Genomic DNA, 11229 nt, shown 5'->3' with positions numbered 1-11229 from the left:
GTTTTTAAGCGTATTGATTGGCTGAAGGATAGTAAAATTCTCGAGTATCTAGAAACTTTCTATTCAGCGGCCAATCGACACGCTTAAAAAATTTGTCGTACGACAAATGTAATAGTACCCTAATCCCAATCTCAATCCGTAGTGTGATACAGGCTTTACGCTCCGTCCAGATATTTCCTACGTCCGTAGTCTGTTCTTTGTAGCTGAACTGGCTGCACTAGTTCAGCTATAAAGAACATACTCTTTACTAACATTCTTCGTGGACGTTAATACGTAGCCGCTTCTTGATCGCCCCGCCGACGTCCGACGTCGTGTCCAGGGACTTCAGGGAGCCGTATGCGTATCGGGATAACCGACCACGTCGAGCACACACGTTTTCCAGATTCAATCGGGCCGTGGAGGATTCGAGACCGGTTCAACTGATCCTAGATATTCCGCGTAAGCGCGCGATTTCCGTGAGTCTTTAACCTTTCCGTCCAAGTTTTTTTTTCTATAATTTTCACGGACGTGCGCGCGTAATCGATAATTTATTACCGCCTCCTCCCGTTATCATTGTCCCCTTACCGGTTTTCTTTCTCTCTCCCTTTACCTGGAGCGACACGTGCAAAAGGGCGTAGAGCGCCTTCCCGACGTACCGAGAATCGCGGAGTCACACCGGATAAGCCGACCTGTGTGTCCATTGATTAGAAATTCACTGTGCGCGAGAGCCGACGATGTGACTCGTCGCGATTGCGCCTCGGTGTTCCGATCCGTGTGCAATTTTACTCTTATTTTCATCGCGCCCACATATTTCATACCTTTCCCCACTTTATTTTCGTCGCATTTCATTCCCGTTCTCATTCAGTCTGCTTTTATCACTCTTTCTCCAAGCGTAGATTTCTATCTTTCATGCTTATCGCACTCGTTCACCTTGTTTATTTCTTATTATATAATTTGTTGCACACCTCCCTGAATTCCTATACACATTCGAATAATCTCGTAAGCACAATTCATTGTTCGCACTGTGCTAATTGCTCGTTTCGTGGCACTTGCAGGTAATCCGGCGACCCTTCCGCCATGGTTAACACGAGGGTGTTCTTCGACGTGGAGGTCGGAGGACTGCCCATGGGCAGAGTAGTCTTCGAGCTCTTCTCGGACACTTGTCCCGTAACGTCTGACAACTTTCGCGCGCTGTGTACCGGAGAAAAGGGACTTGGGAAAACGACGGGCAAGCTGCTGCATTATAAAGGCATTGTTTTTCACAGGGTCGTGAAGGACTTTATGATTCAGGGTGGCGATTTCTCGATAGGTAACGGCACTGGCGGCGAGTCGATTTACGGCGGTACATTTGCAGGTGACTACACATGACTCGGGCGTTACTTCAGCTCGACCCAATATACTCGTCGAAGCCTGATCTACAATGTGCTCTTTGCATCCAGAAACATTCTGTATTTTGTAGTCGATAAATACGTTTGAAAAAAATCTACGCAAGTGGATAAACTGTATGTTGTACACTGCACAATCGTACGTTGTCGGCAAATTTTTTAAGCCTGTCGATTTGTTTATATAAAACAATGTTCCTGGACGCAGGGAGCACGTTGTAGATTAGGCTTTAACAGAAAAGAAATGGTACAAAGGGAGATTTTACACTTCGCTTTCTTAAGAAGCGTCCTCTTCTCCGCAGATGAAAACTTTATTATCAAACACGATAAGCCGTTTTTGTTGTCGATGGCGAATCGCGGTAGAGATACCAATGGCTCCCAGTTTTTCATGTAAGTACACTGACGTTACTATCTACAGTTGCTCCATAAAGTTGCATGCACATGTAAATCTGAAAATCTGTGATTTTAATATATCAGGTATTTTTTTTTATTATAAAGGTTTCGTGACTTTACATAATTGTATGGCTGCTTACAATACGTAGGCAAAATCTTACAGGTACCTCTTAGCAAGCGAGATATCGCAACACAGTTATCATTCCAGTTATTACGCGCTTCCCTCGTGATACTAAAAGATTGTTCTTCGGGCGACCATCTCATAAATTAGCTCTCGCTCGATTGACTAGGCGTTTTAAATCAGGGTGAAGTTAGCGTTAATACCTATCGTTAGTCACGTTCACCAAAGAACCCTCCCATTCTTAAATGAGTGTAAATGTGGGAAATCGAACGGTGTAAGGCTGATCTTCGTAGCAATTGAATCGTATGTTCCAAATAGATGGCAGACAGATTTAATTGCGTGGTAAAGCCGGCAAGGCTTTTACATGAATGCGCAATGTTCCTATGATATTTATGCGGCGAACTCACGGCAGATAATTGAAAAGAAAAAGAGCGTAGGAGTAAGAATCATTCTGGAGGAATGAATAACTTAGCGATGTTTTTGCGTAGTCGTGAGGGGGTCTGCACACCACTACTACAACACAAATGACCAATGAAAGCTCTGGCTCTTTCTGTTCATCTCTCATCCCCTTAATCATATTTTGTTGTTGTAGTACAACACAACCAGCGCCTCACCTCGACAAGTGAGTATAGATCAGTCGCGACGAGTTTCGATTATTCGATCTCGGGATGTTCCGAAGAAACGTTGAAGGGACCTAAGCCTGCTTTGTCTATATGAAAATCTCTCCGTTTCCAGTGTCCATGTGGTTTTTGGAGAAGTAGTGACTGGGCAAGAGATCGTCATGCATATTGAAGGACTTCCAGTAGACCGAATGTCACGTCCGTTGCAAGATGCTAAGGTAGTGAACTGTGGCGAATTGGTCTTGAAGATCAAAAGTAAAGGTACAAGTACTCTCTATTCTTCAGGCATAACGATTGAGCGAGTCATAATTCGCTGATAAATATAATAACGTATGCGTGTTTGCAGCGAAAAAACGAGAAGCGAAGCAAAGTAGTTCGGCGGAGTCAGAGACTGATTCTTATGCCGATAAAGCGAAGAAGAAAAAGAAGAACAAGAAAAGGTACGCCGAACGCAAGAGAAAGTCTCGGATATTCGATAATTGCGATAACGCACTGTCTTGTTTCAGTAAAAAGCGAGCGAAGTCGGAAGACGGTGAAATTCGGGATTCAAATGAGGAAGACGAAGGGCAGCCTCATCCGCTGGTGTCCGTTACCAAAATCGATCCCGATGAAATTCCGGAAGTGCCGGCAAATAAATTTTTGTACAGAGCAGGTTCCACCAATAATGCGAATCAGAAGGAATTTAGACAGCATTACGGAAGAGATCGTGTACGATCTCATAGAAAGACTGGCCGTGTTTTCAAGGGTAGAGGAATATTCGTAAGTGATCAATTGTCACAAAGCTCTGATATTTGTCGCGTAACGGCGGCTATCGTATTCATCAGTCGCGTATAATTAATGAAAGTTCGTGGGAGTACAGAGTCAGATTTTACTCGCTGATTTATCTTGTCCGTTTACTATAACAATTAAAAAGTATGGATACATATTTTAAGTAAACTTTCAGCGATATCACACTCCTTCTCGAAGTCGTTCCAGAAGTGTAACGCCGCCTCATTGGAAGCAAGCTCAAAATCGTACTATCAAGTTGCACGAATTTCAGGTACATTTTAAAATACATTATATCAAAATAACACGCGTAGAATTATTATTCCCTACTTACACACTGTGCTTTATATTGCAGAAAATAGAAAAGGAACGTCTCAAGAAAGAAGAAGAGTTCAAGACCCGTGAGACTGACCGAATTAAAAGATTCGTAGAGAATCCGGATGAAAATGATCAAGTGCCAGATCTAGATAACGATATACACGCGTCGGAATTAATGGAGAATAAAGAGAACGACCAGACAGACGAAACTGCGGCTATGGTGGCGCAGGATGATAACGTGAAGAGAGACGCAGAGGGAAATGATATGCAGAACAAGGAGATGAAGCAAAACAAGAATGAGAGGTCGTTCAAGCGTGACGCTAACCGATCCTACAACGATCGAAACTCACGACGCGACTCCAAGGATAGAAGCAGAAGACGCGGGCGTTCTCGGTCGAGAGATCGTCGAAGATCCAGAGAGAGGGACTACGATCGTAGAGCAAGTCGCGACAGAAGAAATCAGAGAAATTATTCTCCACGTAGGCGAGATTTTTACAGAACCCACAGACCCGGAAGAGATAATTATAGGCATTACGATAAGCGCAACGATCGACGTCGGAATAATTCAAATTCCCATCAGGACAACGACATCAATTCCCGCCACGACAAGACTAAGTATAAGAAAAACGATAACGTATCGGACACGAGCCAAGCGAAGTTCAAACGCCGTTCGCGGTCGAGCAGCTCCAGCAGCCAGCACGCAAAGGATTAATCCGCATCACTTCACATTCTTTCTTTCGCTTATTGACACCAACGAAATATTAAAATAAACTGGCTCTTTAAATCAAATATCTGAACGATTAAGCTCATAACGCAGTATTTCTTATTATTTCATAGCTAAGCATACGCTTCTATGACACAATAACACGAAGTTGTATTATTTACATGGATTGTATTCACATTATGTATATTTAATAATTACAGGGATGCGGTTTTAAATAAATAATTACAATTAACTATTGCAAATATACCTAATCCGATAATAAAGCATGTAGTTAATACTGCGTTATCTAATCGTCCAAGTATTGGCGATCACGTGAACATATTTTAGATAATCTGTGTATCCTGCCAATGTTATTCAGCACTCTAATACTACGATTATACTTATCAATGTACAATCACCGACATATTAATTTCCGAATCAATAATGTAATAATGCTGGAGCAATATATCTCGACTCCGTTTCAATCACACATTTGTGGTCAATACAAGTGTTTCATCATTGGAATGTACAATAAGGTTTATCTACATTTACTCTTATGAGACTATCTATTTTTTGCATCTCTTCTCTACCTCTTTCATATGTTGGGTATATACATGTATATTTCACTGCTAAATATTCTCAAAATATTTCTACATGAAGACTCTCTTCAGGACTTTGACTATTAATTTCCCTTTTAGAGTTCGAATCTAATTGTCCCGCTTTACGTGATAAATCACACGAAATCATTCAGACTCGAAAATTAATGATAACTTCAGTCAACGATTAGAAAATACGCTTTAAATATTTTATATGTAACATACATGATGTGTAAAATTGTAATAAATGAATTACTTGTATGCCATCATTCTTATGACGGCCGTCATCTATTAACAATAAAGAGAAATTTTTTGTAGATTTAATATTGTAAGAATGCGTTCTCTCAATATTTTTGTATGATCAGAATTCAAATAGCTGTTTTCAATTAATACCGTTTCAAACGTGAATATTAATTGTTTTGAAAGTATTGTGAAATTTTAGATGATTTCGTTTATCTTTTTGATTAATGCCCGTTAAAATTAACGAATATACAGATTTTACGCTTTGTTCAGCATATGTGTCGAAATAATGTTATATCTTTGACAATTTACCCACATTCGTATAATTGTATGCAATTATATTAAAACACAAGGTATACATAATATGTACATCATAAACTGATAAATTATACTGTGAATATAATTTATCTTCAATAGAAATATATATGTATATTTATGCTTATACGAACGTAGTGTGCCTGAAGTTGTTCTATCAGTAGTCGACGCATCGAGATTCTTTTCTCCAGGTGGTCTAGGTGAAAATAATTTCTATACGTTCGACTTATTTTACAAAATATATTTATAAATTGATAATAAGCCCTCTACACAAAATTGATGAAGCGGCACTTAGAGTTTAACAAATATCAACGATCGATCTGTACCGGATAAACGACTCGACACGGTGAAACGTGTAACAATTAGTAAACGCAAACTCCTTTGGACTATGCTTGGCAACATTGTTCGTCCAATGTCGATTAATAGCAGACTTTTCTAGAATTTTATATATAAAATATGCGCGATATACGAATATACGTTAAATCGTAATATACGCTAATAACCGCCTTCCGTTTGGTTCACCACGGGTTTTGTCCATGCGGTGGTTGAGTGCCACCGTAACGCGGTAACGTGGCGTAACCTCCGTACGGAGCTTGAGGCATACCCTGGTATGGATTGTATCCCCCTAGAAATTTTATATAAATATCGTACATGCCTCTTGGATATATTGCAGATGACGGAACTGCGAGGTTCCCTATGTGTACCTTGCGTAGGATACGGCATCGTAGCGTATGGATTGTAGGCTGTCGGCATCGGCGGAGGAACGAATGCTGGATACGGTGTTGCTGCCGCAGCACCGTAAGGTATGGGCATTCCGCCATGGTGCTGGACCGGATAAGGCAGCTGCGGCGACGCTGAGGCGGCTTCCGCTGTTGGGTTTATGCCAGGCGGACCTACACGGACAGAGAGTCGATAATAATTATCCGACTCGAGATGCGTTAACGAAGTCAACGTAACGTGATCGGGATTGATACGATCCATACCACTGCCGTGATGAGACGGAATGCTTGGCGTCGCAGCGGGACCGGTCTGGCTTAGGTTCGTAGTTAAGTCTTTCAGGAGTTCCTCCTTCTCGGTTTTTCGTGCGAAACAGAAATCTGATATCTTGTTTTGGAAAACCACGAGTAGCTGTCGAGAGAGAGAGAGATAGAGAGACAAATTGCTTAGACGACAATCGGCGGCAATCACGAGGAGAAAGCCACGATGTAAATTTACCTGCGTTAAATCGTTGTAGAACTTAGCCCCTTCCACTAGGTTATTCTTCAGCTCTTTAAATGCATCGTAAGCGGAAGCCAGTTTACAGAGTATCGCTTCTCGCGCGCTACCGCTACCAGCTTGTTCATTCGTAAATTCTGCATGGCAACTCTAGAAGACCATTGCAGATTGTGATTCACGTTTACCTTTTGCTTATCTGATGTTAATCAGTTGTCTCCATCGTGAAAATGCTAGATTTACCTGAATGTCAGCAACCAATTTCTCCTGCTGCGCTATACTCTCTCGTACTTGCTTCTGCAAGGGCCCGTAACACTTTCCCAAACTCTCGACGGACATATTTGGCTCGTCGATCGCGCCGTCCTTGGCCAGTGCCGAGAGGAACATCGTCTTCATGTCATTGGCAGCGAACTTGAATTCATTTTCGATAGTGTCTCGTACAGTTTTTAATGTGGATACCTGACAAAAAGATATTCCATAGTGATTAAAATACAAAAAACGATGTGCATAAATCCGTTTACTGCTATCAATCCTCGTGATTTTTCACCACCTACATCATCCATTAATTTCCTGAGCTTAATAACAGCATTACTTTCTTGGAGAGCAGAACCTTGCGGAATAGCCCTGGCAAGCTCGTCCTCGTCCAAACTCAGGATTTCGATCCCTTCTTTATGGTTTTCATATTTTTCACGAACTACCTACGTATGACCAACACAATGAAACATTCCGTAAGCTTCACAAAGTTTTCCTTCCTCCCTTTGCATTTTTTACCTTATCAGCAGTGACTGCGTTATTTATAATTTCGCGATATTTATGTAAATTGCTAGTAAATTGTTCTGTCAATCGGGCACTGGGTGTCCGCTTCCAGCGTTCTTTGAATTGCTCTCTCAACTGGTTGTCAGAATCACGTTCTTCTTGCAGCATTCTTTCCGACTACAAGGACAAGTAAGAGATAATTATACGCAATACGCAGGAACTTCAGTGAGAAAATAATATTCGTACCTCATCTAAAAGCTCTTTATTACGCAGCAACGAATCCGGCAGTTCTCTCATGGCTACCTCCAGAGCGTTTATTCCACCCGATTCTCGTACGTGAAGCGCCTTGTCCAACAGCGACTGAGGTATCTCCGTGCCACTCGTATCTTCTATAGCCGCTGGTAAGTTCAAACTTGCCAAAACGCTGTACGTATAAAATGTCTAATGAGAAATCTATGACCCGACAATAAGCATAGCATTGTATTTCAAGACGTGTACCTATTTAAAAGCTGTGTCATTTCACGAAGATTCGAAATCTCGTAATTAACAAGCTCATTACGACGATTCTCATAGGCCGACAATGCGTGGCGCACATTAAGAGGTAACAACTCGGCAAACAAGTCTGTAAGCATACCCCAAAATAGCTGACATAACGATATTGATTTTGCATCTCTTATGCAAGATCAATATCGCGAACCTTTAAAATCGGCACTGAATACTTCAGGTAGCGGGAGTAGTTTGGCGACGCTAGCTTTTCCTATAGCTTCCACGTTCTTGATATCCGGAATCCTTTCGTGATATATGAAATCATTATCCTTCTTCACCTCCGTCAGATTTCTTTGCGCCCTGTTGGCATAATCTTGGAACAAGTTCGGTTTGTTCGATCTTTGCTGAGCGGCTTTGAACAGCTCCACGGCGTGCTGAAAATGTTAACGTGTACCTATTTAAAAGTCGACTAACGTATCTTTTTGGTCTTTGTGCATTGAAAACGCGAATGTAAAAGAAACGATTTAGACGCTACTGCGATTACCTCCAGTCTAGCGATTTCTTCGCCAATCTGTTTGTTATTCTTGCACACGAGAGATTGATAAAATTCAGCCATGGCGCGATAACCGGCCTGTTTGCCTGCGATCTGCGATAACATTTATATTTAAATATAATTAAAATAATGTAAGAGCGATTCTGTACGTCGTACCCCATGTACTAACCAGGGGTACCCATTCCTTGTCCCAAAATGCGCGAAAGATTTCTTTCTGGAACAGTTTAAGCGCGTCCGCATACAGTTCTTCCGCTTGCGCTGCCAGCCTAGCAACAATGCCGTCCTTCATAGAATCATGGATCGCTTTGTGCACAAATATCTCCTGCCCCTGCGCGAGCATCAATGCGCTCAACGCCCCGAGAGTTTCTGGGCTAATATCGGGCGTCGGTTCTTGTTGAATCGCCATCATAACGTTGCCTTTCAGATGATTGAATATTCCAGCTGATTGCTGCAGGAAGATTGACCGATTATTCTTTACCCACGATAAAGCATATCAGTGATAAGGACGGAAGAAATGAACCTGAAATAACTTGGCCGATAGCTTCAATCCCTCATCGGTGTCCAAGGATTGCGTAGCCGCCACTGAACTTTGTAAAGCGGCGATATTGAAGAGCACGCATACTTTCTCGTACGCCAATGTACTGATCGCTGCAAAAGACAATATTATAAGTCGCATTGTTGTTGACGCATAAAGTAAAACCTATATCATCTTATCTTATCTACAACTTTAATGCGCACTCTCAATCTAGAGATTATACCGTGACATTCTGGACGTCCGTTTGTCAAAATTGCTTCTCAAATGATTCACAAACGGTTCAAACTCTATCGTAAGAATTAAAATCGAGAAGAAGCAATTCCTTTTCGCACTTACTCAAGCTGAGTTTTCCACCAAAAATCGTACGGTCGAAGGCGTCTTTCCATTTGAACGGTATCTGCAGCTCGTGAGCAGGGATTTTTCCTTCCAGAGCGCATAGCTGATCATAATAGCTGCAAATAAAGTCGCACGTTCAGCTAGCAATGATCTTCAGTCGTGAATAAACGGCACCGTTTTAGCACACCACGGTGTACTTTCGGTGCAAGAACTCTTTTAATTTTAAGCCAAATTTTGTATCGAGACCTCTCTTAAGCCTTGTCTCCACGATCCAAGAACTGTGTCCAAGTTTTAGTACCAAGAAATGCGCAGCCAATCAACTTGCTTTTCCATAAAAGATACAGGTTGACCGATTGCACATTTCTTGGAACTAGAACCTGGACACAGTTCTTGAATCGTGGACACAAGGCTTTAAGGTCTGTGTCCATGATGTTAGAACTTGGTCCGAGTTCTAGCTTCAAGAAATGCCTAGCCAATCAACTTGCAGCTACTCCATAAAAACTGCATCGCGGACACAGGTCTTTGAGGTTCATAACATTCCATCATCTTTCAACTGTAATCCACGAAGATCCTCAGATTTTACAATCCCAAATCTTTTTCAGAGTTCTAGGATGGTGTTCACAGTGCCATTTAAGTTCGTTATTTAAGGTCGTCTCAAGTACTAGATTTGAAGATGTAACGGCATTTCAGTGGCTGGAAGGTCACGTAAGAAACAATTTTCAATTAGAGATTGCACCGCGGACCTTCAGTTTTCAGGAAAGGGAGGGAAGAAGAAGAGATCCGCGACATTCCCTTCATTTCGCGTAGGCAAATCCAGCCGGACAGAACTCCTCGCCAGTTCCGGACACGCTGACACGCGGTGGCTCGGGGGTGCGAGGAGACGTTGCAAAACACGCCGAGCGTCCCGCTCAGTTCCGTGCGTGCGATCGTGACAGCCAGGCACGGCACGTCGCACGCGCATAATCGAAATAACGATTGAACGGGATGACTCATTACCTGTAGATAACCTGCAAGGAGCTCTCGTATTTCTCGAAGGCGCGCCACAGAGCGTTGTTCCGCAGCTTGCTGAACTCGGCGATAGCGTCCGCGTAATCCTTGCCCGTGCCGCTGTACGTCGACCGGATGACATTGGTGAGCGGCTTCACCACGTCAACGTCCGAGGGCTTCTTCAACGGTATCGCGACCAGCTCCGCCATGTTTGACGTGTGACCCGTCTGTCTGATTGCCGATTGCGCCCCGCGCCGACGGTTTGCCCATCCACCCTTGCCAACCTACGTACTGAGATTTCCCCCACACGACGGTGGGGAGAAATCGTGGACCAATCGCGTCGATTGGCGCGAAAAGCTATGCAAGCAGCCAATCAGTTTGCAACCTTTACGTTTCTCTTTTAAATGAATTCAAGAATCGAGCCCCTGTGATTAGTTTAAAACATCTTAAGATGGTTTTATAAAATATAAGAACGAACTTATTAGATCTCGCTCAATCGGACAACTCTAATTTGCTCGGTCTCGATTGGTCAAACTCAGATTTTGGTTGAGCGCACGCGTATAATACAACGATAAAGAGCAGATATGATCCGACTCATTTTGTGATGCATTATCATTGCAGATAATTAATAATTTAAGTCGCACTCGACACACACACACACACACACACAATACAAGCTAACATAAACGATCTCTCGTAGAGGAGAATAAACGTGCTGACTAATTGTTGATTGCAATTTGGTCCACGAAAGAGAGCCAGAATAACTGCAAACTTCGATTAACTTAATCGGCGATACCATCAAATTAATATTTCTCTTAGTAAAGGGATGAATCGACGCGATGCCACATTTTAATCATCATGACTTTTTATTCTTCTCAGTCAATTTAATATGTTTTAGGCCGGTATTCGTAGTCAAATCTTATATTCAAGAC

At 42.3% G+C, this 11229-nt stretch overlaps 2 protein-coding genes across 5 annotated transcripts; one reads left to right on the top strand and one right to left on the bottom strand.

Annotated features, from left to right (window-relative positions):
• Window positions 1-264: 264 nt before the first annotated feature.
• LOC105559216 (peptidyl-prolyl cis-trans isomerase cyp11) lies at window positions 265-5209 on the top strand. Of its 3 annotated transcripts, none has more exons than XM_012007335.1 (9): window positions 265-438; window positions 1035-1333; window positions 1664-1751; window positions 2468-2497; window positions 2611-2756; window positions 2842-2935; window positions 3002-3254; window positions 3439-3534; window positions 3616-5209. In XM_012007335.1, the coding sequence occupies exons 2-9, from the start codon at window positions 1057-1059 to the stop codon at window positions 4288-4290; spliced, it is 1659 nt and encodes a 552-aa protein (XP_011862725.1). In that variant the 5' UTR covers window positions 265-438; window positions 1035-1056; the 3' UTR covers window positions 4291-5209. The 3 variants fall into 3 exon arrangements, with proteins under 3 accessions (XP_011862725.1, XP_011862724.1, XP_011862726.1); XM_012007334.1 differs by having other exon boundaries at window positions 265-455; XM_012007336.1 differs by lacking the exons at window positions 265-438; window positions 1035-1333 and having other exon boundaries at window positions 1671-1751; window positions 2364-2497.
• A 229-nt stretch (window positions 5210-5438) lies between these two features.
• Window positions 5439-10559, bottom strand: LOC105559215 (programmed cell death 6-interacting protein). Of its 2 annotated transcripts, XM_012007332.1 has the most exons (16): window positions 10307-10559; window positions 9311-9426; window positions 9198-9233; window positions 8960-9087; window positions 8609-8887; window positions 8431-8532; window positions 8098-8320; window positions 7899-8022; window positions 7647-7824; window positions 7416-7577; window positions 7199-7342; window positions 6888-7103; window positions 6648-6797; window positions 6416-6560; window positions 6137-6325; window positions 5439-6057 (listed from the first exon to the last, which is right to left on the bottom strand). In XM_012007332.1, the coding sequence occupies exons 1-16, from the start codon at window positions 10504-10506 to the stop codon at window positions 5951-5953; spliced, it is 2499 nt and encodes an 832-aa protein (XP_011862722.1). In that variant the 5' UTR covers window positions 10507-10559; the 3' UTR covers window positions 5439-5950. The 2 variants fall into 2 exon arrangements, with proteins under 2 accessions (XP_011862722.1, XP_011862723.1); XM_012007333.1 differs by lacking the exon at window positions 9198-9233.
• Between the last annotated feature and the right edge of the window lie 670 nt (window positions 10560-11229).

Source organism: Vollenhovia emeryi, unplaced genomic scaffold (genome assembly GCF_000949405.1).
Source record: "Vollenhovia emeryi isolate VEMERY1.0 unplaced genomic scaffold, V.emery_V1.0 DF939284.1, whole genome shotgun sequence".
Lineage (NCBI taxonomy): Eukaryota > Metazoa > Arthropoda > Insecta > Hymenoptera > Formicidae > Vollenhovia > Vollenhovia emeryi.
Note: the sequence above shows the minus strand (reverse complement) of the source record. Positions and strands in the feature narration are given on the sequence as shown.

Bases quoted from the DNA above. Each gene is read 5' to 3' on its own strand.
- LOC105559215 (XM_012007332.1), bottom strand. From the start codon at position 10,506: ATGGCGGAGCTGGTCGCGATACCGTTGAAGAAGCCCTCGGACGTTGAC. The intron at 9,427-10,306 runs GTAATGAGTCAT...CTTTATTTGCAG, and splicing joins TCCTTGCAGGTTATCTACAG to CTATTATGATCAGCTATGCG. The intron at 6,326-6,415 runs GTATGGATCGTA...CTGTCCGTGTAG, and splicing joins TCCGTCTCATCACGGCAGTG to GTCCGCCTGGCATAAACCCA.
- LOC105559216 (XM_012007335.1), top strand. From the start codon at position 1,057: ATGGTTAACACGAGGGTGTTCTTCGACGTGGAGGTCGGAGGACTGCCC. The intron at 1,334-1,663 runs GTGACTACACAT...TCTTCTCCGCAG, and splicing joins TTACGGCGGTACATTTGCAG to ATGAAAACTTTATTATCAAA. The intron at 2,936-3,001 runs GTACGCCGAACG...GTCTTGTTTCAG, and splicing joins AAAAAGAAGAACAAGAAAAG to TAAAAAGCGAGCGAAGTCGG.